Source organism: Anguilla rostrata, chromosome 11, assembly GCF_018555375.3.
Source record: "Anguilla rostrata isolate EN2019 chromosome 11, ASM1855537v3, whole genome shotgun sequence".
NCBI lineage: Eukaryota > Metazoa > Chordata > Actinopteri > Anguilliformes > Anguillidae > Anguilla > Anguilla rostrata.
The window spans coordinates 37,151,750-37,176,087 of NC_057943.1; the positions used below are offsets into that span (position 1 = coordinate 37,151,750).

Below are 24,338 nucleotides of genomic sequence, written 5' to 3' on the forward strand. Positions count from 1 at the left end.
GAGCTTCAAAAAACAAAGCCCAGTTTTGGCCGCTTAGATTTGACTGACAAGGCAACATGTCGAACGCTGTTTGTTGGAACAGCGAGCTTTAAAGCAGTGGGCAATGCAGTCCAGATTCACAGGCTATAGATCCTTTACACGGCCCGGGCTTCAGTTTGGGCTGACCGACCCTGTGTGTTCCTCATGGTTTTATGGCTGAGATTACCCATGGGGCAGTGGGCCATAGTTACCCATCATGTAGTGGGCTGGCATGCAGTGAAAGTGTTCACTTCTGAAGCTCCTTGTTCATCAGAGGGCACGTTCAAAGGAAATAATGTCAAAATTTTGTTAAATTTTCTTATGTAGGTTTATTTATGTGGGAGTAACCAAACTATTATTGGTACATAAGAAGCATGCAAAATTAATTTATTTCCATATGTAATTGTTATGATGCTTTTTTAGCTTTTCATCTGTATTTATTATGCGTATACAAAAAATTGATCCAACATTCAAAGGATTGTAGCTTAACCATGGATTACTGACACAGGGACGCTGCTAAATTTGCTTCATCTTGACGGGCGAGCTGAATCTTAAAATGGAAGCCGAAGCTGGATTCCACACGGAGAAGAGGAACAGAGTGAATATGTTGGTACTGAGGATAGCTGTAGCTCATTTCAACCCCTCTCCAAACATCAGTGAAGACGATGTGGCACTTTACTGGACTTAATGTGCCTTTGTGTGTAGCATGAAGCTTTGCGGTTCATTTCGAATGGAGGGGGAACGTTTTGGGTCCAAACTAATTTGAGATAATGTCGCTCTGAGGGGACTGGGGTGGGGGGATGGGACTGCCCTCACTGATTGTACCAGGGAAAGAGAGTCATCGAAATGCGCTTTATTTTTTGGAAAGTATATCACTTTTTATCAAAAGTGGAGGTCTATGAAAGCACTTGATAGAGTAAGAGCTGGCTAACATACTAAAACACGCATTTCAGAAATGACAATATACGCATTCAAACGATTCCGTTAATAATGCGATGTGGCCAGCAGCCAATCCCGTTTGTCCGTGCTAAATCCCCTCTGCCTGTTCCTTTCCGACCCGCGACTCACTGAGGTGTGTGTGTGTGTGTGTGCGCTCGTGAGCCCAGCTTTGCGCATGGACAGCGCTGAAGTGTGTGTGTGTGCGCTCGCGAATCCAGCTTTGCGCACGGACAGCGCTGAGGCGGGGCTTAGGAGGTACGGCCAACTCACGCTGCTCTTTTATTGATTGGCAGGAGTGCCAGCCAGTTAAAACTGAATTACAAATCACTTGCTGGTTTTCAATTTGAAGCAATTTTTTCTACTTTCTCATTTTCTGTGAGATTTTCATCCTTTCCCCCCAGCAATCGATATCGCCAAAATAAATTGGAAAAGTGTCCAAAGACCTAACAATCATCATATTTTGTGACCAGTCAGCACACCCATATGAGATATATCTTGACACTTTCTCATTTGTTAGAAATTATGCCTTTTTTAAATTCTGTGGTGCTTTGGAATTCTCCACCCCAATTTTTCGCAGTAATAGAGCTCCATCAAGCGTTTCACCAAATGCAAGTTTTGGGTTGTTTCGTGAAATGCCAGCGATGCATTCAGATTAGCCGTTAGCCAGAAGAGAAACAGATGAAAAAGCGAAATTATTTAAGGTCAGCAGAGAATTATCTTAGCCGTGTACTGTATGAAGCGGGAAAGTGTAATTATGGGGAAACAACAGGAAGTAAACAGCTTGTCACATATATGACATCATCGGCTTTGCACTGAACTATGGCAGATTGTGGCAAGGAACTGGCTGCGTACGCTGACCTTCAAATGAAGCTCAGAGGAATGGGAATATCAAAACGTGTAAACGTGTGTGTATGTACGCCTGTGTAAGCGTGTGTGTGTGTAGGTACGCCTGTGTAAGCGTGTGTGTGTCTATGTAAGCGTGTGCGTGTGTGTGTGTTGCAGGTTGTTCAGCGTGGTGCTGGAGACGATGACCCACAGGCCGGGGGATGCGCATCACATGGCGGGGAAGCCGGGGGGGCTGGATGTGAAGGCCCTGAGAGCCTTCAGAGTGCTCCGCCCCCTCAGACTGGTCTCAGGAGTACCCAGTGCGTCCCTGCGCCCTCACACACTCACACACTCACTCACTGCGCCCTCACACACTCACACACTGCGCCCTCACACACTCACACACTGCGCCCTCACACACTCACACACTCACTGCACCCTCACACACACTTACTGTACACTGACACACTCACACACACACACACACACTCACTCACTCACTGTGCCCTCACACACTCACTCACTGCGCCCTCACACACACACTCACTCACTGCGCCCTCACACACACACACTCACTGCACCCTCACACACTCACTCACACACTGTGCCCTCACACACTCACTCACTGCGCCCTCACACACACACTCACTGCACCCTCACACACACTCACACACTGCGCCCTCACACACACTTACTGTACACTGACACACTCACACACACACACACTCACTCACTGAACACACGTACACACACACTTACTGTACACTCACACTCACACTCACTGCGCCCTCACACACACTCACTGACTGTACACACACACACACACACTGTATACACACACACTCACTCACTGAACACATACTGCACCCACACACACTCACACACACTCACACACGCACTCACACACACACACACACACACACACACTGTATACACACACACATACACACACTGTATACACACACACACGCACTGGCACACATGGACACGCATACTGCTGTGTTCTCTGTGTTTTTGGTGTCAATATCAGCTTTTGTGTGTGTGTGCGTGTGTGTGTGTGTGTGTGTGTGTGTGCGCACGTGTGTCCAGGTCTCCAGATCGTGTTGAACTCCATCATGAAGGCCATGGTGCCCCTGCTGCACATCGCCCTGCTGGTCCTCTTCGTCATCATCATCTACGCCATCATCGGCCTGGAGCTCTTCATCGGCAGGATGCACAGGACCTGCTACTACATCGGCACAGGTCCCCACAACGCAGCTCCTGCGTCAGCTTCTCCCATCAAACACACTTCGACAACAAATTATATTCAGAGACATGCTTGGGTCATGTGACTGTGTGGTCATGTGACTGCTTGGTCAGACTCTAAAGCTCTCTGGTCCTGCTGGTTTCCTCACCAGCTCCATAATGTTTGGGCCAAGAACTTTTTTTTTTTCTTGATATGGTTCTGTATTATTTTTACTATTTTGTACAATTTTAGATCAAACAATAGAAGTTTTTTTTTTAATACACTTTGGTTAAAACGACAGGACTTTTATACATACGTAGCCCCCCTATTTCTGGGTGCCGTAATGTTTGGGACATATTAATGTTATGTAAATGAAAGTCGTCATGTTTAGTGCTTTGCTTGCAATGATTGCATGGATGCAATGAGCTCACTGTATACAGAAGCAATTCAGGTTATGTAGCTGAAGGCAGTGAGATTGAACCTGCAACCTTTAGGTTACCAGCCCAGTTAATTATGAATGGACGCATTTCTTCTGAAGGGCTCCTATTCGACGAAAACGTTATTAATCGCGCTGTAGTGTACGATTATGGCAGCACTGTACAGTTGCCGTAGCATTGTGTAGGAGTGTGTCCGGACTTAAAGAACACAACTGAAGGATGCGTTTCTCAAGTCTACTTGTGTCTTTCAAATGGTCCAAGGAACATGTCGTCAGTTAATTTAATCTGCATATCTCTCTAAACCAGTGTTTCTCAACCCTGGTCCTGGGGACATGTTTTAGATGTTTCCCTGCTCCAACACACCTGATTCAAATTAATGGGTCGTCATCAAGCTCTGCAGAAGCCTGATAACGACCCATTCGTTTGAATCAGGTGTGTTGGAGCAGGGAGACATCTAAAACATGCAGGTCAGTGGGTCTCCAGGACCAGGGTTGAGAAACACTGCTCTAAACCTAACAGTCTGACCTCAATCGATTACGTAAACCAATAACTATCGCTTAGGATGTACATTGCAAGGCTTTTAGCAGATGCTCTTATCCAGTGCGACTTGCACAACGTTTTACATTGCAACGGCAATGTCCTACCTAGGAATCGAACCTGTGACCTTTCGGTTACAAGACCAGCTCCTTACCCATTACGCTACACTGCCGCCCCCATGTGCAGTTAGCCGTGTCCCGCGCATTGTAGCCTCGTAGCATTTAGCTTGCCGTTGTTCCTGTCGCGGCGGCGGCGGTCAGGTGACGCCCGCGGCCGTCTCTCTCTCTCTCTCTTTCAGACATCAACGTGGAGGACGACCCCGTGCCGTGCGCCTTCGCCGGGCACGGCCGGCAGTGCGCCGTCAACGGCTCCGAGTGCCGGGGAAAGTGGGACGGGCCCAACGGCGGCATCACCAACTTCGACAACTTCTTCTTCGCCATGCTCACGGTCTTCCAGTGCATCACCATGGAGGGCTGGACCGACGTGCTCTACTGGGTAATTCCCCCCGCGTGTCTCCTTCAGCGATGTCCCGAGCCAGGTTTCCAGACCCGAATCCGAGTACAGTACCGTTCGGTACCGGCCAACACCGATCCGATGCGGATATTTTTGTTGTCATTTGAATTTTTAAACTCGTTAGACTGGCTGGCCTACACACAAGAACACTCAGCTCTGCCTTAAATCAGTAAAACAATTCTATGGCAGGCAAGATGAGCTTATACGAATTATAAAGAAAATGAATAATTCTGCTTGAGAATAAATAGGCCTAAATACAGGTGCACAATATGCTGGTCCTCTTCGTCATCATCATCTACGTCATCATCGGCCTGGAGCTCTTCATTGGCAGGATGCACAGGACCTGCTGCTACATCGGCTCAGGTCCCCACAACGCAGCTACTGCGTCTGCTTCCCCCATCAAACGCACTTCAACAAGAAATTATATTCAGAGACATGCTTGGGTCATGTGACTGTGTGGTCATGTGACTGCTTGGTCGGACTCTAAAGCTCTCTGGTCCTGCTGGTGTCCTCACCAGCGCCATCATTTTTGAGCTAAAAACTTTTTTCTTTCTTGCCAATGGTTCTGCAAAACCACACATTGCTACAGATATAGCCTACCTAAAAATGAGGTAGGCTATACCACCCAGCCCTTTAAAGTGGTGTAAAAGCATTAGCATCAAGCTTGAAGATTCCAATAAAAGATTTTTAAAAATAACTGAAAAGTCTGTTTCTGTACCTCTGTGCACCTGTGTCTCTGTGTTCCGGTGCTAATCTCTCTCTCCCTCCCTCTCTCTCTCATTCCCTCCCTCCCTCTCTCACTCATTCCCTCCCTCCCTCTCTCTCTAGATGAATGATGCTATTGGCTTTGAGTTACCCTGGGTCTACTTTGTCAGCCTGGTCATCTTTGGCTCTTTCTTTGTGCTCAACCTGGTGTTGGGTGTGCTGAGCGGGTGAGTGTCCTAAAACTCAGCAATCAATGCAGTGTATGCTTGTTTATTTATTTGTGGGTGTGTGTGTGTGTGCATGTGCGTGCGTGCCTGTGTGTCCACGTGTATGTGTGTGTGCACGTGTGTACCTGTGCACGTGTGTAATAGGCTGTTGTTTCCCCAGAGAGTTCTCTAAGGAGAGGGAGAAGGCGAAGGCTCGCGGGGACTTTCAGAAACTGCGTGAGAAGCAGCAGATGGAGGAGGATCTGTGTGGGTACATGGAGTGGATCACTCAGGCCGAGGACGTGGACGAGGAGGATGAGGACGGCAGTAGACGTGAGTCTAACCCTGCCCAGCCTGTGGTCCCTGAATCACTGCTCTCTGTCCTCACTCCGAATCACTGCTGCTCTCTCTCTCCTCACTGTTGCTCTCTCTCTCCTCTCTCTGACTCACTGCTGCTCTCTCTCTCCTCACTCTGACTCACTGCTGCTCTCTCTGTAGGTCTCACATTGGGGGACCTGTCTGATAAGAAGAGAGGGAAGTTTGGCTGGTTCAGTCATTCCAATGAAACACATGGTATTTTCTCTATTCTTTTTCTGTCTGTCTGTTCACACGTGTTGCACTCAGAAATGTGCCTGTAACTGGGGTTCTCATCTTTCACTGGCTGTTTCTCTCTTGCTCTCTCTCTCATTCGTTCTCTCATTCAGCAAGTCTTCCTGCCAGTGAGACAGCATCTGAGAACACTGAGAACATTGATGAAGAACACACCGACTGCTGTGCAGCCTGCTGGTAACACCCTGAACACTACTCACCACCTGAACACCACCTCCACCTGAACACTCTCCTCACCTAATCACTCTACCCCCACCTGAACACTCGACTCTCACCTGAACACTCTACCCCTACCTGAACACTACTCACCACCTGAACACCACTTCTGCCTGAACACTCCAGCCCCACCTGAACACCGCCTCCGCCTGAACACTCTACCCTTTCCTGAACATTCTACCCCCACCTCAACACTCTACCCACATATGAACACTCTACACCTACCTGAACACTCTACCCCCACCTGAATACTACTCACCACCTGAACACCACCTCTGCCTGAACACTCTACCCTTTCCTGAACACAACCTCTGCCTGAACAATCTACCCCCACCTCAACACTCTACCGCCGCCTAAACACTCTCTGCCCCCACCTGGACAGCGTTCAGGTTTGCTCATTTTTCATATTTTAAAATCAGAACTATTGTTTTGAAGGGAAAATGCATGAGGAAATTAATCACCGAGGATAATTACCAAAGCTAATTCAGGGAAGCTCTGTATCTGTGTGGACGTTGAGAACTGATTTGTTTTTGTTGAATTGCATTATTCCTCTGTAATTTACTTAATTATTTACTTATTTTCAATATTGCTGCCAGTGCTCGGATTATGAAAAACCCTCTCTGGTGAGTCTGATGTCGACATGCATTATATAATCATTCGTATTTAGTGTCTGTTTAGGGAGGGTTCTGATTGCATGTTTGGCCCTGTTAGGCTGTGTGATCCTGTTAGTGTGTCCTAATGTGTGGTAATGTTAGCACATGGAGTCCTGTTAGTGAGTGGGGTTCAGCTCCCAGACAATAGGGCCTAGGACCATCAAACCACTGCTAAAGTGTTCACAGACAGCGGCCCCGAGACGCAGAGCCTATGCTTCGGGCGTTACCACCCCGCGCGATTTTACACGAATATTTCCAACTGTGACTTTAAGCTGCCATTCGGAAAAAAATGCAGGAGGAGGCTCTGTTAGCAGATTGAGCCATGTTAGCATGTGTGGTTCTGTTAGCACATTGTGCAGAAACACACACTGACGTGGAATCCTGTTATCATGTAAGATCCTATGAGTGTGAGGTCCTGTTGGGGCGTGGGGTCCAGTTAGCACATGTGCATGGTGAACTGTTAGCATGTGAGGCACTGTTAGCGCATGGGGCACTGTTAGCACATGGGGCTCTGTTAGCATGTGGGGCACTGTTAGCGCATGGAGCACTGTTAGCATGTGGGGTCCTCTTAGCGCATGGGGCACTATTAGCATGTGGGGCACGTTAGCATGTGGGGTCCTCTTAGCGCATGGGGCACTATTAGCATGTGGGGCACGTTAGCATGTGGGGTCCTCTTAGCGCATGAGGCACTGTTAGCATGCGGGGCACTGTTAGCGCATGGAGCACTGTTAGCATGTGGGGTCCTCTTAGCGCATGGGGCGCTGTTAGCATATGAGGCACTGTTAGCATGTGGGGCACTGTTAGCATGTGGGGTCCTCTTAGCGCATGAGGCACTGTTAGCATGTGGGGTCCTCTTAGCGCATGAGGCACTGTTAGCACATGAGGCACTGTTAGCATGTGGGGTCCTCTTAGCGCATGGGGCACTGTTAGCATGTGGGGTCCTCTTAGCGCATGAGGCACTGTTAGCATGTGGGGTCCTCTTAGCGCATGAGGCACTGTTAGCATGTGGGGTCCTCTTAGCGCATGAGGCACTGTTAGCATGTGAGGCACTGTTAGCACATGGGGCACTGTTAGCATGTGAGGCACTGTTAGCGCATGGGGCACTGTTAGCATGTGAGGCACTGTTAGCGCATGGGGCACTGTTAGCATGTGGGGTCCTCTTAGTGCATGAGGCACTGTTAGCATTTAGGGCACTGTTAGCATGTGGGACACTGTTAGCGCATGGGGCACTGTTAGCATGTGGGGTCCTCCTAGTGCATGAGGCACTGTTAGCATTTAGGGCACTGTTAGCACATGGGGCACTGTTAATATGTGGGGCACTGTTAGCATGTGGGGTCCTGCTCATGCGTTCTGACGTTATTGTGTGCAGCCGGATTGTGCGCCGCTGGAATCGCGCCAGCCGCAGGAATTGCCGCGTCGCGGTGAAGTCGGTCACCTTCTACTGGCTGGTGCTGCTCCTCGTGTTCCTCAACACCGTCACCAGTGCGTCTGAGCATTACAACCAACCTGAGTGGCTCACTGAAGTCCAGGGTGGGTTCTGCCCTCTGTGCCAGTCCCTGTCCTCCACCCACTAACCATGTCTGCATCACCCAGTAACTGTGTGTGTCTACCACCCAATAACTGTGTGTTTGTCTTCTACCCAATAACTATGAGTCTGCACCACTCAATAACCGTGTGGTTGCACCACCCAGGACAGGTCTACATCACCCAATAACTGTGTCTAAATCACCCAATAACTAACACTCTTTCTCTCTGTCTCTCTCTCCTCCTCCTCTCTCTCTCCCCCCCTCTCTCTCTCTCTCTCTCTCCCTCCCTCCCTCTCTACTTCCTCCAGACATTGCCAATAAGGTGCTGCTGTCTCTGTTCACGGTGGAGATGTTGCTGAAGATGTACAGCCTGGGGCTGCAGGTGTACTTCGTGGCCTTCTTCAACCGCTTCGACTGCTTCGTGGTGTGCGGCGGCATCGTGGAGACCATCCTGGTGGAGCTGGAGATCATGCCCCCTCTGGGGATCTCCGTGCTGCGATGCGTGCGTCTGCTGCGCATATTTAAGGTCACACGGTACGTTATGAGCGCTCCGATTGGCTGTCGCTGCCCGATAATAGCCTGTCACCTGCACAGGCCGGTGGGTGGGCCTGATGGTTTGACTGGCGCGTTTGTGCGATGCAGAATTAGTGGACTTGTGCAGCGCTTGCATTGAAAAAAAACCCAACGGCATGCAGACATTCTTGCCCTTTTAGCTGACCCTTGACCTCTTCCCCAGCCACTGGACGGCTCTGTCCAACCTGGTGGCGTCGCTGCTGAACTCCATGAAATCCATCGCCTCGCTGCTGCTGCTCCTCTTCCTCTTCCTCATCATCTTCGCCCTCCTGGGGATGCAGCTCTTTGGCGGGAAGTTCAACTTCGACGAGACGCAGACCAAGCGCAGCACCTTCGACACCTTCCCACAGGCCCTGCTCACCTGCTTTCAGGTGACCGCCCCCCCCCCCACCCCCCGCACCGCTCCCCCACATCCCCCACACCCACATCCTGTACTCTCCAGCATATGCAGTATGTTATCCTTCGCACATTATACACTTTATATCCCGGTGAAGTACACTGAAATAGATCAAGGGGTTGCCCTTGATAAGCAGAAATCAGGTGTCTTAGCGCTGGACCAGCCCTAGTCGGATAAGATTGGAGGCCCCTGATGCAGTGTGATGGGGTATTACAGTATCATTCCACTGGAAACCAATGGAGATGGAACGTCCTGTGCTTTCTCCACCTGACTGCCTGTGTAATTCCTGCTGGGCCGGTTAGTTCTGCTCTAGTGATATAGTTACATTTTTATCTCCGTACGTGACCCCGTTAAGCCTATTTATTCTATTCTCTGTCTCCTAGCAAATTTTTTTTTCCTTTTCAGAACTGTTATAGATCTTAGTATCTTTAAATAATTTGAAACCAATTAAAAATATATATATATAGCTTAATGTGAAGCAGGACTACAGACTGGTTGCAGAATGCTGCAGGTTGGAGGATATTTCCACCCGGTGAATCCTGTGGTCTGCCGGCCGTTTTGGCCTGAGGGTTTAGGGTTAGGGTTATACCTGCCCAGGGACAACAGATGTAAATTAGCTGCTAGCTAACTCTGGTGCGATTACCTTTTAATTGTGCACTGTCTGTAAAAATAAAAAATAAAAAATAAATAAATATTTGAAGCAGGATATTTCCACCCGGTGAAGCCTGTGGTCTGCAGGCGGTTCTGGGCTGGCTGAGGGGGTGACTTCCTCCTCGTCTGTGCGCGCAGATCCTGACGGGGGAGGACTGGAACGTGGTGATGTACGACGGCATCATGGCGTACGGAGGGCCCAACTTCCCCGGGATGATCGTCTGCATATACTTCGTCATTCTGTTCATCTGCGGAAACTGTATCCTCCACTCCGCGGGATCTTCCGAAGTCGCCCGCGCTCCTCTATCCCTCTACGTCTGTCCGTCTGTCCGTCCGTCTGTCTGTCTCTCTCTCGGCCCCGTGCCTGCAATTCCAGGTCATTCCTCCGGTCACTTCTGGTCCCGCTGTGGTGGAGTGAGCTTCCCTCTGCAGTCAGTACAGCAGAAAACCCTGCCCATCTTCCACTGCTGTCAGAACAGCATAAACCTTGCCCATCTTCCCACTGCAGTCAGAACAGCAGAAAATCCTGCCCATCTTTCACTGCAGTCAGAACAGCAGAAACCCTGCCCATCTTCCACTGCAGTCAGAACAGCAGAAAACCCTGCCCATGTTCCCACTGCAGTCAGAACAGCAGAAACCCTGCCCATATTCCCACTGCAGTCAGAACAGCAGAAACCCTACCCATCTTCCACTGCAGTCAGGACAGCAGAAACCCTGCCCATCTCCCCACTGCAGTCAGAACAGCAGAAACGCTGCCCATCTCCCCACTGCAGTCAGAACAGCAGAAACCCTGCCCATCATCCCACTGCAGTCAGAACAGCAGAAACCCTGTCCATCCTCCCCACTGCAGTCAGAACAGCAGAAACCCTACCCATCTTACCACTGCAGTCAGGACAGCAGAAACCCTGCCCATCTCCCCACTGCAGTCAGAACAGCAGAAACCCTGCCCATCTTCCCACTGCAGTCAGGACAGCAGAAACCCTGCCCATCTTCCCACTGCAGTCAGAACAGCAGAAACCCTGCCCATCTCCCCACTGCAGTCAGAACAGCAGAAACCCTACCCATCTTCCCACTGCAGACTGAAGAGTCACCTCTATAGTTTGCATCATGTCTGACCCTCTTTCGCTGCCCTTTCTTTCATCATTGATGTTCCTTTGGAGTTAATGGTGTTGTGTTATTTGTTTTGGTTACCATGCAGATTGTTGGCATGTTAGGTTAACAGATTATGAATGGGCCTTCAGTGCCTACTTGCTTATAATTGCACTCCTGTATTCCTATGACTAACAATGATGTTCTCCGCTTCTGTCAGTCTCTCTGGACAAGAGCTTCGGCTAAGTGTAATGTAATGTGATGTAATGTGATGTAATGTCTCGCTCTCTCTCCCGCTGTCTCTGTGGGTTCCTTGACCGCCCCTGTCAGACATCCTGCTAAACGTCTTCTTGGCCATCGCTGTGGATAACCTGGCCAGCGGGGATGGAGATGGGAAAAAGAAAAAGTAAGGAGTGAGAGGCCGGAGTGTAGCACAGTGGGTAAGGAACTAGACTTGTAACCGAAAGGTCGCAGGTTCGATTCCCGGGTAAGGACACTGCCGTTGTACCCTTGAGCAAGGTACTTAACCTGCATTGCTTCAGTATACATCCAGCTGTATAAATGGATGCAATGTAAATGCTATGTAAAAAGTTGTGTAAGTCGCTCTGGATAAGAGCGTCTGCTAAATGCCTGTAATGTAATGTAATGTAATGAGAGAGGGGAGGAGGAGTGGATGGAGGGAGAGCAGACGGGGGGGAGAGCACAGAGCGCACGCGTGTTCAGAACCTGGTTCTGTGCTGAGGGACCATGTTGTTTTGGTTTTTCAGAGTTGAAAAAGAGGTGGAGGCTGAAGATATAAAGGTAAAATGTTTCTGCAGTAGAAACACTGTTCCCCTGTGGTTCTGCCCAGATCTGTCAGATAAACTGTAGTGACTCCTCCTGTACGCACTCTTTAGTATTAGTGGAGTAACTCCTCCTGTACTCACTCTTTAGTATTAGTGGAGTAACTCCTCCTGTACTCACTCTTTAGTATTAGTGGAGTAACCCCTCCTGTACTCACTCTTTAGTATTAGTGGAGTATCCATTCATGTGTTCTCTGTAGTATTAGTAAAGTAACCCCTCTTGTAGTTGATCTCTAGTATAAGTGAACCTCCTCCTTCTGGTATTTACTCCTTCTCTATGCAGGTTGATATTGAAGAGTATGAGGAAGAGGAAGAGCCAGAGGAGGGTGAAGAGGCAGGTGAGTATGAGACAAAAATGTGCTCACAGTAGACAAATGTCATAACATAACCACATCTGTTAATGTGAAGTATTTGAGGAGAGTTGCCTGTTTTAAGGTGTTTGAAGAGAAGTGACTGTGTTCTTAAGCAGAGGTGACTGTGTGTATAAGGTGTTTAAGGAGAGCTGACTGTGTTTATAAGCAGATGTGACTGTGTTTATAAAAAGAGGTGACTGTGTTTTTATAAGGTGTTTAATGACTGTGTTTATAAGCATAGGTGACTGTGTTTATAAAAAGAGGTGACTGTGTTTTTATAAGGTGTTTAATGACTGTGTTTATAAGCAGAGGTGACTGTGTTTATTAGCAAGGTGACTCTGTTGTTCTCACATATGCTCTGTCTCCCCCCAGAGGAGGTTAATGAGCTGGATTTAAATGTGGCTGATTTCGTACCTCCCAAAGAAAAAGTTCTCCCTATTCCTGAAGGAAGTGCCTTCTTCTGCCTCAGCAACACTAACCCGTGAGTTACTGCACACACACTACACAAACACTGCACTTACATTGCACACACACAACACATACACTGCACTCACATTACACACACACTACACATACGCTGCACTCACATTAAACACACAGTACACATACACTGCACTCACACTGCACACACACTACACAAACACTGCACTCACATTGCACACACGCTACACACATACTGCACTCACATTGCACACACACTACACATACACTGCACTCACATTACACACACACTACACATACGCTGCACTCACACTGCACACACACTACACATGCTGCACTCACTGCACACACACTACGCATACACTGCACTCATACTGCAGTGACTGCACACACACTACACATACGCTGAACTCACACTGCACACACACTACACATATGCTACACTCACATTGCACACACACTACACTAGACTCTTCTGCATATGGCAGCACACACAACACATGTTCCTCACAAACACACACACACACACACACTGCACACGCTACTCATGCTGCACACATGCTACACACGCTCCACACGCTCTAATTTTAAAGTTATTCCTGATACCGTACGCACATTACACACATGTACCACCGTAAGGTGCCTGCTCCCTTGCTGTTATAGTGTTAAGCAGTGCAGATAATGCTACACGTCTGCGATGACGTCATGAACTGGGCACTCCACAAATGGGCGGGGCACTCGGCATTCTGGGATTGATTCAGTCCAACAGCCTCCCATCAGTTTCATTCACTCAGATCATTAGCAGTATAAAACTATGGGAATTAAACTTCCAACAATTGCAGTTTTTGACTTTCTGTGCTTTCTTATAATCCCTTCTACACGCGCTACTTCTCTCCATGTCTTTTCTCCACCCCCTCTTATCTTTCTCTTTTTCTCTGTGCCTGTTTTTCTTCCCTCTCTCTTTCTCTCAGGATTCGAGTCGGCTGCCACGTCTTGATCCATCACCACATCTTCACCAACCTCATCCTGGTCTTCATCATCCTCAGCAGCATCTCATTGGCTGCGGAGGATCCAATCAGAGCTCACTCCTTCAGGAACAACGTAAGGTTCCTGCAGTCACGTTACAGAAAGCAGCGCATCTACTGTGGATCTGTGATTTTTACAAGTTAGCCAGCATTTGCCGGAAAAGTGCCTTTTCATGACTAACCTGTATATACTCAGTCTGGTGTGTGTCCTTTCAATTCATGTGTACACTTGAAGAAGTACGTGTTCCTTAGGGTGATCAAACTCCAAGTTTGATCTGTTCTGTAAAAGGAGCAGCAGGTGTGTGAGATGTGGAGATTGGCTATGTAGTTAATGACATGAACGGTGCCAGAGTTTGAGATGGTGCTCATCGCTGATTGGCTACAGAGGGCTAATGGACTCGTGTTCTCTGTGTCTCTCCCAACAGGTCCTTGGCTATGCGGACTATGCCTTCACATCCATATTCACCGTGGAGATCTTGCTGAAGGTAAAACGGTCTGTGGCCTTACGAGGTTTTGTTGTTCATTTTTGTGGCTAAAATTCACGTAACGTGGACATGTAATCAGCCGAATCATCTCTTTGGTTATGCATGAACCAGATAACCGATTTAACATTATGATACAGATGGAGAAAAAGTGTTAAGTGGTGTAACGGTCAGTGTGTTAACCTCCTCTCTTCTCGGTCTAGTTGAGCGTACACAGTGTTAAGTGATAGCAGTCAGTGTGTTAACCTCCTCTCTCTCTGGTCTAGTTGAGCGTACACAGTGTTAAGTGATAGCGGTCAGTGTGTTAACCTCCTCTCTTCCTGGTCTAGATTACTGTACACGGTATTAAGTAATGTAGCGGTCAGTGTGTTAACCTCCTCTCTCTCTGGTCTAGTTGAGCGTGTGTGTTAACATCCTCTCTCTCTGGTCTAGTTGAGCATACACGGTGTTAAGTGATAGCGGTCAGTGTGTTAACCTCTCTCTCTGGTCTAGTTGAGCGTACACAGTGTTAAGTGATAGCGGTCAGTGTGTTAACCTCCTCTCTCTCTGGTCTAGTTGAGCGTGTGTGTTAACATCCTCTCTCTCTGGTCTAGTTGAGCATACAGTGTTAAGTGATAGTGGTCAGTGTGTTAACCTCCTCTCTCTGGTCTAGTTGAGCGTACACAGTGTTAAGTGATAGTGGTCAGTGTGTTAACCTCCTCTCTCTGGTCTAGTTGAGCGTACACAGTGTTAAGTGATAGTGGTCAGTGTGTTAACCTCCTCTCTCTGGTCTAGTTGAGCGTACACAGTGTTAAGTGATAGCGGTCAGTGTGTTAACCTCCTCTCTCTCTGGTCTAGTTGAGCATACACAGTGTTAAGTGATAGCGGTCAGTGTGTTAACCTCCTCTGTTCCTGGTGTAGTTGAGCGTACACGGTGTTAAGTGATAGCGGTCAGTGTGTTAACCTCCTCTCTTCTCGGTCTAGTTGAGCGTACTCAGTGTTAAGTGACAGCGGTCAGTGTATTAACCTCCTCTCTCTCTGGTCTAGTTGAGCGTACACAGTGTTAAGTGATAGCGGTCAGTGTGTTAACCTCCTCTCTCTCTGATCTAGTTGAGCGTACACAGTGTTAAGTGATAGCGGTCAGTGTGTTAACCTCCTCTCTCTCTGGTCTAGTTGAGCGTACACAGTGTTAAGTGATAGCGGTCAGTGTGTTAACCTCCTCTCTCTCTGGTCTAGTTGAGCGTACACAGTGTTAAGTGATAGCGGTCAGTGTGTTAACCTCCTCTCTCTCTGGTCTAGTTGAGCGTACACAGTGTTAAGTGATAGCGGTCAGTGTGTTAACCTCCTTTCTCCTTCTCGGTCTAGATGACCGTACATGGTGCTTTTCTGCACCAGGGATCTTTCTGCAGGAACTGGTTCAACCTTCTGGACCTGCTGGTCGTCAGTGTGTCGCTGGTCTCCTTCTTCCTTCAGTGAGTGCGAAACGCGTCCGGTCCTCCTTACCGACATGGTTCAGGTCACGGTCAACATGACCGGGTCCCACGGTCACTGCAGCAAAAGATGGAACTGCATTTTTAATCAGCGCTGCCCGGAGATGCAGTGTTTCTCTTTGTGTGTATCGTATGCACAAACGGTCCACTGGGGAAAACAGTATAACAGAAGGCAGAGAAAATACCAGAAAATTCAAACATGGCGTACAATGCCTGCCACCATGATTCACACCTTTGGTAAAGATGAACAAAGAAGACTGCCTAAATAAGCAATGCAATACTATAAGTACTGAACACAGGGATGGAAATACTTGTGAATATTTTGATTTATTCCACTGTGCGAGTCCTTTTGGAGGGCACTGGATATTGTACTCAAAGGCGACCTCTGTTGGACAAAGGCGCATATTGCACCTGAAACTCCCGTTTGATGAGTGACAGACAGATCATATTTCGTTTTTACGCCTGTCGCCTGTGTGTGTTTCACAAAGCGAGGGGGACATCACTGTTTTTTTTCAGTGATGTTCAAAATGCTTTTATGCAGTTAGATTTGTGGGATTTTATGGAAGTATACAAAAGTTAGGGCAATCTTATTTTACATTGTGGTGTTATATTTGGTTTTTGTCTGCTGTCCCTTTCTCTCAGCTCGAGCACGATCTCCGTGGTAAAGATTCTCCGGGTCCTTCGAGTTCTTAGGCCTCTACGAGCCATTAACAGAGCCAAGGGCCTGAAGGTGTGTGTGTGTGTGTGTGTGTGTGTGTGTGTGTGTCTGTGTGTGTGTGTGCGTGTGTGCGTGTGTGTGTGTGTGTGCATGTGTGTGTGTCTTTGTGGGGGGGTGTTGTGTGTGTGTATGTTTTTGATAGTATGTTCATGTTCTTCCATGGATGAGTGTGCGTCTGTGTTTTCAGCCTCGTAGAATGTCTAAAAGTTTCAGTTTAAAGATTATGTCTAATGTGTGTGTGTGTGTGTGTGTGTGACTGTCTGTCTCCAGCACGTGGTGCAGTGCGTCTTTGTGGCCATCCGGACCATTGGGAACATCATGATTGTCACCACACTGCTGCAGTTCATGTTCGCCTGCATCGGAGTGCAACTCTTTAAGGTACTTATGAAAATACAATATTACACTAGACAGTCTGATTACAGGTGATACTACTACACTTCAGTGATTATGCTACAGGCGGTCTGGATATGCAATATTACATTATCTGACTAGGTCCGACTATAGTTGATATACAATTTCACTTCAGTATGTTTGCACTACACAGTTTGATTACATTTAGAAATACATTTAGAAAATGCAGTTAGAAAGTCTGGTTGCAGTGAATGTGATTACACCACACACTCTCTGTGCCATTTTACCTCGTTACTGTCGTCTTCCCTGATTTCCTGTGTTTGCTTGAGTTCCCTTGATTTCCTGTGTTTGCTTGTGTTCCAGGGGAAATTTTACCGCTGTACCGATGAGGCAAAAAGCACCCCAGACCAGTGCAAGTGAGTCATTCTGTACCCCCCAATACTCTGACCGCACCCCCGAGACTGTGACTGCACCCCCAACACTCTGACAACACCTGCAACATTCTGATCACACCCCCAGCACTCTGTCCACACCACCAACTCTGTGACACACCTGCAACACTGTGACCATCCCCTGAGACTGTGACCACACCCCCAAAAGTGTGACCACCGCCCTAAGAGACTGTGACCACACCTCCAACAGTGTGACCACACCCATGAGACTGTGACCGCACCCCCAAGACTGTCACTGCACCCCAAACGGTGTGACCACACCTGCAACACTCCCACACCCCCAGCATTGTGACTGCACTTCCCCAACACCTCCACCATACCACATGGCACCATGACTGCACGCCAAGGCGACTGTAAAGCCCCCCACCCCCAAGTCACGTGTTGGGGTTTTCCTTCCAGGGGGACCTTCGTGGTGTACAAGGACGGCGACGTGACACAGCCCATGGTGAGGGAGAGGATCTGGCTGAACAGCGACTTCAACTTCGACAACGTGCTGATGGGCATGATGGCGCTGTTCACCGTGTCCACCTTCGAGGGCTGGCCAGCGTGAGTGCGCGCGCAAACGGATCATTCCGGAACACATTCGTTCCAGTCCAGGTCCATTCCCAGCTGTAGTCCCTTTAACCAATGTTGGGAAGTAATTTAGCCGCATGTAATAAAACTAGTAGTTTTTTTTTTTGCAGAAGCTCACTGGCAGTTCAACTACATTCAGATTTGTGTAGTGGTTGTAGTAGTTTATTGTACTTTATTGTCATTTTGAGGTGTAGTTTACTGGAACTACCAACTACTTTTGGCCCTAAAATATGTTTTTATAAACCCCTTTGACCAAATCCTGCCTCCTCTCTCTCTTTTCCCTCTCATCCTGATTGGTGAGAAGCGCTCTGCTCCGCTATAGTTGCCAACGGTCAACTGCCAATTGCTACGCATTGAACTACATTTTTTGAGTAATTACTAATTAGTAGTTTCGCAAGCTACATTTATCTTTAGGGCAGCTGTGCTGTATGGTTGGACTGCTTTCAGTTTGTAGCAATTGGCAGTTTGTACCACAGTGCTTTCAGAGTAGTTTGAACAGTGAGCACTGGAGCCAGACCTTTTGGGGGCCCTAAGCATTGCCACCCGGAGAGGGGGGGTCGTCATTGCAGACCTGTTGGGGGGTGGGGTTGGGGGTGACAGGGCTCCTGAAGGACCCCCCCCCCCATGTGTGGGCCTGGCTTTAGCACCAGGTCATCTGCAGGGAATCTGAGTTGTGAAAAGCGAGAATAGGGAAGTAGAGTCCACCAATACTTCCGCCATTTTGTGTACGGAAATAGAGGAAAAGCCATTGGAAAAATCTGCTGATTTTCTCTCCCCTTCTTTCTCTCAGGCTTCTGTACAAGGCCATCGATGCCAACGGCGAGAACCACGGTCCCATCTACAACTACCGCATAGAGATCTCCATCTTCTTCATCGTCTACATCATCATCATCGCCTTCTTCATGATGAACATCTTTGTGGGTTTCGTCATCATCACCTTCCGCGAACAGGGGGAGCAGGAGTACAAGAACTGCGAGTTGGACAAGAACCAGGTCCGTTGTCACTTCCAAAACACTATCAGTAGTGGTTTTATCTTTGACGTAATGTCTTATAGTACATCACAATGAACTGACAAAGTGATATTTACTTAAATTGTGAAAGGCCCTTGAAAACTGACTTTAAAAATAGCCAATAACATAATTGTAAATGTAAATTTTCCAATGAATAGATTGGTAAATATATCTTCTCTCATTTTGGTAGGGTGTTATAGCTGTTTACTAGTTATCGCGTGGTGTAACGTTGGTGTAGTAAGACTCCTCCTCTCCTTCTCTCCTTCAGAGGCAGTGCGTAGAGTATGCTCTGAAAGCTCAGCCCCTGAAAGTGTACATCCCTAAAAACCCGGTCCAGTACAAGTTCTGGTCCATAGTGAACTCCACTGCGTTCGAGTACATCATGTTCGTCCTGATTCTGCTCAACACCGTGACGCTGGCTGTGCAGGTATTCAGAGAGTGAGCCAGACACATGTACGGCCTTCGCAAAACAGAAATGGACGTGATGTTCGAATTATGCTTCACTGGCAGGGCCGTGGAACATTACTGTATGTGATATAGCAGTTATTCATTAAAGGGCAGTGTAACATTACTGTGTGTGATATAGCAGTTATTTATTAAAGGGCAGTGGAACATTACTGTGTGTCATATTGCAGTTATTATTTAAATGGCAGTGGAACATTACTGTGTGTGATATGGCAGTTATTTGGTGACAGGTGGAAGATGATAGTGTCTCTCTGTCTCTCAGCACTATGAGCAGTCAAAACGCTTCAGCTATACCATGGACATCCTCAACATGGTCTTCACTGGGCTTTTCACTTTTGAAATGGTCCTCAAGATCCTTGCCCTCAGACCAAGGGTAAGGTTGCATCGTGTATCTCCTCTCCCTCATCTGTCTTTCCTTTCTCTTCCTCTTTGTCTTTTTTATTTTTTCTGAGGTAATGAGCACATCCAGGTGGTTGTAGCAGTTTGCGCTTGCTTGAGTAGTACTTTCTTGTGACTGGGCTTATGTCTGGAGACCTGTAGATTTAGTTCAAAGTAGTTGACAGGGCCCGTGTCTGACAGTACTGCCCTATCAGCTGAGCTTGGCAGCCTGCCACCTATGTGTGTGACAGCAGTAGTCATCTACAGCTTCCAGCTACAGTATATATATATATATGTATGTATAATATAAATTTTCTTTGTTTCTTGTAGACATTTTTTTTGTAATTAATAAAGTTTTACCTCTTCCTTCAGCACTATTTCATTGATGCCTGGAATTCATTTGATGCTCTTATTGTGGTGGGCAGTGTCGTGGACATCGTGGTCACAGAGTTTAGCGTGAGTCTGATAACTTGTCAAATTTTTAAATTATTATTACTGTGAATGTGGTCATGCAATTTGGTGCAATTCTTACATTTGTATGCTATGTTTAATCATGTGTAAATTTATTAAAAGCTAGTTATTCATAATTCACTACAGTGACCATGCTTTGTCTGCATGTTGAGCCTTTGTCCCTTCCTCATGTTCATCACCATCTTCCTCATTTGAATATTTTTTCACTGTCAGAGATAGGCCACTTGTGGAAAGATAAACTAAAACATTGTGTTTCTATGTATCAGAAAGGGACTGATATTCTCTGTTACATCTTATTTTTTTTAATTTTCCTCCTTTGTCTCTCTTTCTCTCTTTCTCTATCTCTCTCAGAGCTCGGAAGACAGCTCCCGAGTGTCCATCACTTTCTTTCGTTTGTTCCGAGTAATGCGATTGGTTAAACTGCTTAGCAAGGGGGAGGGCATCCGCACACTGCTGTGGACCTTTGTGAAGTCCCTCCAGGTTAGAGGTCAAAGGTCATGAGACCACAGTTAGATCGTAAAAAATTGTGAATGTGAGGTAAAGCAAATTAGCGGGAACAAATTATCCTCTGAACAGATTGTCTCTTTACATAACCTGGCATCACATGTACAGCCCACACATACTGTATAAACATACACTCCCACTCGTACCCACACACACACACACGGATGCTGTTCAGAACATTAGTCCTGACCTAACTGTTTTTCTGAGGTAGTCATTCTCTACACTGTCTTAGGATGTCCTGTATTTGGTGCTCCTATGTATTTCAGAAATATGAGATGCAATATATTTGTCCCAAATCTTACCCTCTATCATTCTCTCTCTCTCCCTGTCTCCCTCGCTCTCTCTCTCTCTCTCTTTTATACACAGGCCTTGCCTTATGTTGCCCTCCTCATTGCTATGATATTCTTCATCTATGCTGTCATTGGCATGCAAGTGAGTCTCTCTCTGTCTCTCTCTCTTTCTCTCTGTCTCTCTCTCATCTAATCATTATTCTGTGCATGTGGGAAATATTGTAAGGGTATGCTGAAGAAGTAGTTTATATTTTTATCACTTTAATAACGACTATTATTTATCCTACTCTCTGCTCTAGACCTTTGGTAAGATAGCCATGCAGGACTACACCCAGATCAACAGAAACAACAACTTCCAGACCTTCCCACAAGCTGTACTTCTACTGTTCAGGTAAAAAACCTACCAAAAAACTACAGTTCCCACAATCCTCATTACTCCAACTCTTCAGGTAACTAATAAAACTACAGCTCCCATACTCCACAGTACTGCTACTGTTCATGTAACTCTCATCCGGAACTAAAGTTGCCCAATCATCAGATCTGCTACTGTTCAGGTGACACTCAACATAAACTACAGCTCCCACAATCCTCAGTACTGCTACAGTTCAAGCAGCACAACAGGCTACAGCTGGGGACATGCTGGTACCTGGTGTTTTCAGGTGTGCGACAGGAGAGGCGTGGCAGGAGATCATGCTGGCCAGCCTGCCAGGGAAACGCTGTGACCCGGAGTCGGACTACGAGCAGGGAGAGGAGTTCACCTGCGGGAGCAACTTCGCCATCGTCTACTTCATCAGCTTCTTCATGCTCTGTGCCTTTCTGGTACGTTCCGCAAGACCTTACATCACGCATCAGCATTCAGCACTCTCTCATCCAGACAACTCTACACTCATCCAGAGAAATTTACACAGCTCTACGCTCATCTAGAGAAACTCACACAGCTCTACGCTCATCCAGAGAAACGTACACAGCTCTACACTCATCCAGAGAGACTTACACAGCTACCATCTTGAACTTACCGCTTATTTTTCCCTTTCGACTAGAGTAGATTGCCGTTCGCTCGTTGACTTAAGTAGCTCATCAGCTTAACCCTCCACTGGGTCACAGTTACTATCTGGAATTGCTCTCCTCACTGGACGACTTAAACTTGCTCTCTAGATTTACACGTCTACTATGTTCCGCTTATGGTAATCACACACTTGTTGTAACAGTCGCTCTGATAGAGAACGTCACACTCCTGTAATCTAGAGACTACACAGCTCTACGCTCATAGAGAGAAACTTACACAGCTCTGCACTCATCCAGAGAGACTTACACAGCTCTACGCTCATACAGAGAAACTTACACAGCTCTACGCTCATCCAGAGAAACTTACACAGCTCTACGCTCATCCAGAGAAACTTACACAGCTCTACACTCATCTAGAGAGACTTACACAGCTCTACGCTCATCTAGAGAAACTTACACAGCTCTACACTCATCTAGAGAAACTTACACAGCTCTACGCTCATCTAGAGAGACTTACACAGCTCTACGCTCATCTAGAGAAACTTACACAGCTCTACGCTCATCTAGAGAGACTTACACAGCTCTACGCTCATCTAGATAAACTTACACAGCTCTGTACTCATCCAGAGAAACTTACACAGCTCTACACTCATCCAGAGAAACTCACACAACTCTACGCTCATCGAAACTTACACAGCTCTACGCTCATCCAGAGAAACTTACACAGCTCTACGCTCATAGAGAGAAACTCACACAGCTCTACGCTCATCCAGAGAAACTTACACAGCTCTACGCTCATCCAGAGAAACTTACACAGCTCTACGCTCATCCAGAGAAACTTACACAGCTCTACACTCATCCAGAGAAACTTACACAGCTCTACGCTCATCCAGAGAAACTTACACAGCTCTACGCTCATCCAGAGAAACTTACACAGCTCTACACTCATCTAGAGAAACTTACACAGCTCTACGCTCATCCAGAGAAACTCACACAGCTCTACGCTCATCCAGAGAAACTTACACAGCTCTACGCTCATCCAGAGAAACTTACACAGCTCTACTCTCATCCAGAGAAACTTACACAGCTCTCCGCTCATCAGTGATGCGTTTCACATGGCCTCTGCCGTTTAATTGTTTACTACCTGGATGAAAGGATGAAAGATCGCCAATATGTGCCGTGGTGGCGGTTGTTCTTATTATGCTTAAAAAACTTTGATTCCCTCCACACACTGCTCAAACTGCCTATACACCCTACATCAGTGGTCTCCAACCCTGGTCCTGGAGAGCCACAGGGTCTGCTGGTTTTTGTTTTCACCTTAAAATCAGCACCCAACTGAGACCCAAGACACCAGGTGAGTTGAGTTAACTGTGTAATCAACTGCTCTAATTGATTCATGAAGTGCAGAGTCACTATGAAAACCAGCAGACCCTGTAGCTCTCCAGGACCAGGGTTGGAGACCACTGCCCTACACACATGCACTCTGCACTCATATGGTACATGCATTCTATGCATGTCATGCACGTGACTACATAGGCACTCCAGAGTGTACACGCACTGCATGTGGTCCCTACATACACTGTGTGCAGTCTGAACGGTCCCCACATACATTCCTGTATGCCTTCGACACACACTGCACTGGGCCTGGGCTGCAGGAGCGTAGTGAGTGTTTACATATGCTGTTATTTTTGTTCACACCCATTTCCCAGATCATTAACCTGTTCGTCGCTGTCATCATGGACAACTTTGACTACCTGACCCGTGATTGGTCCATCCTGGGCCCGCACCACCTGGATGAGTTCAAAAGGATCTGGGCAGAGTATGACCCCGAGGCCAAGTAAGGGCGTGTGCGGCGTGTGCGGCGTGTGCGGGGGTTACGTAGAGTGTGCGGCTGTGTTTAAGGCACGTGTGGCTGTGTGTGTGGTTGTGTGGCTCTGTGTGTGGTTGTGTTTAAATAGTGGGCGGTTGTGTTTAATACGTGTGTGGTTCTCCTTGGTGTGTAGCAGTATGTGTGACTGTGTTAATGGTGTGCGTGTGATTATGTTGAAGTCGAAGGTGTGTGTGGTTGTGTCAATGGTTGTGTTTCAGATGTGTGTGGTTGTCTGTGGTTGTGTAGCAGTGTGTGGTTGGGTTAGTGGTTGTGTTTCAGATGTGTGTGGTTGTGTAATAGTGTGTGGTTGTTTCAGATATGTGTGGTTGTTTGTGGGTGTGCAGCAGTGTGTGGATGTTTCTGGTTGTGTAGGAGAATGTGCCATTATGTTTAAGGTGTTTGGATGTTTGTGGTTGTGTAAGGTGTGTGGATGTCTGTGGATGTGTAGGAGTGTGTGGTTGTTTCAGATATGTGTGGTTGTTTGTGGTTGTGTAGGAGTGTGTGGGTGTTGGTGGTTGTG

The 24,338-nt window shown here is 47.4% G+C and overlaps 1 protein-coding gene across 6 annotated transcripts in view; it reads left to right on the forward strand.

Annotated features, from left to right (window-relative positions):
* Positions 1-24,338, forward strand: part of cacna1fb (calcium channel, voltage-dependent, L type, alpha 1F subunit) — a 48,689-nt gene that overhangs the window by 10,140 nt on the left and 14,211 nt on the right. For 4 of the 6 annotated variants that reach the window (XR_010324223.1, XM_064299812.1, XM_064299815.1 and 1 more), the window contains exons 5-36: positions 1,960-2,102; positions 2,872-3,024; positions 4,280-4,476; positions 5,323-5,426; positions 5,587-5,738; positions 5,904-5,978; positions 6,110-6,191; positions 6,827-6,853; positions 8,253-8,413; positions 8,718-8,943; positions 9,146-9,353; positions 10,169-10,289; positions 11,450-11,525; positions 11,887-11,920; positions 12,245-12,299; positions 12,687-12,795; positions 13,727-13,856; positions 14,206-14,265; positions 15,607-15,713; positions 16,374-16,461; positions 16,720-16,827; positions 17,164-17,216; positions 17,652-17,798; positions 18,616-18,817; positions 19,104-19,262; positions 19,563-19,673; positions 20,051-20,134; positions 20,501-20,629; positions 21,020-21,085; positions 21,243-21,334; positions 21,603-21,762; positions 23,658-23,785. Coding sequence is in view for 5 of the 6 variants with exons in the window: in XM_064299812.1 (XP_064155882.1) it covers positions 1,960-2,102; positions 2,872-3,024; positions 4,280-4,476; positions 5,323-5,426; positions 5,587-5,738; positions 5,904-5,978; positions 6,110-6,191; positions 6,827-6,853; positions 8,253-8,413; positions 8,718-8,943; positions 9,146-9,353; positions 10,169-10,289; positions 11,450-11,525; positions 11,887-11,920; positions 12,245-12,299; positions 12,687-12,795; positions 13,727-13,856; positions 14,206-14,265; positions 15,607-15,713; positions 16,374-16,461; positions 16,720-16,827; positions 17,164-17,216; positions 17,652-17,798; positions 18,616-18,817; positions 19,104-19,262; positions 19,563-19,673; positions 20,051-20,134; positions 20,501-20,629; positions 21,020-21,085; positions 21,243-21,334; positions 21,603-21,762; positions 23,658-23,785 (3,747 nt within the window). In the remaining variant the exon portion in view is untranslated. The remainder of the gene's footprint in view (positions 1-1,959; positions 2,103-2,871; positions 3,025-4,279; positions 4,477-5,322; positions 5,427-5,586; positions 5,739-5,903; positions 5,979-6,109; positions 6,192-6,826; positions 6,854-8,252; positions 8,414-8,717; positions 8,944-9,145; positions 9,354-10,168; positions 10,290-11,449; positions 11,526-11,886; positions 11,921-12,244; positions 12,300-12,686; positions 12,796-13,726; positions 13,857-14,205; positions 14,266-15,606; positions 15,714-16,373; positions 16,462-16,719; positions 16,828-17,163; positions 17,217-17,651; positions 17,799-18,615; positions 18,818-19,103; positions 19,263-19,562; positions 19,674-20,050; positions 20,135-20,500; positions 20,630-21,019; positions 21,086-21,242; positions 21,335-21,602; positions 21,763-23,657; positions 23,786-24,338) is intronic. The other 2 variants (XM_064299816.1, XM_064299814.1) reach the window with 2 other exon arrangements.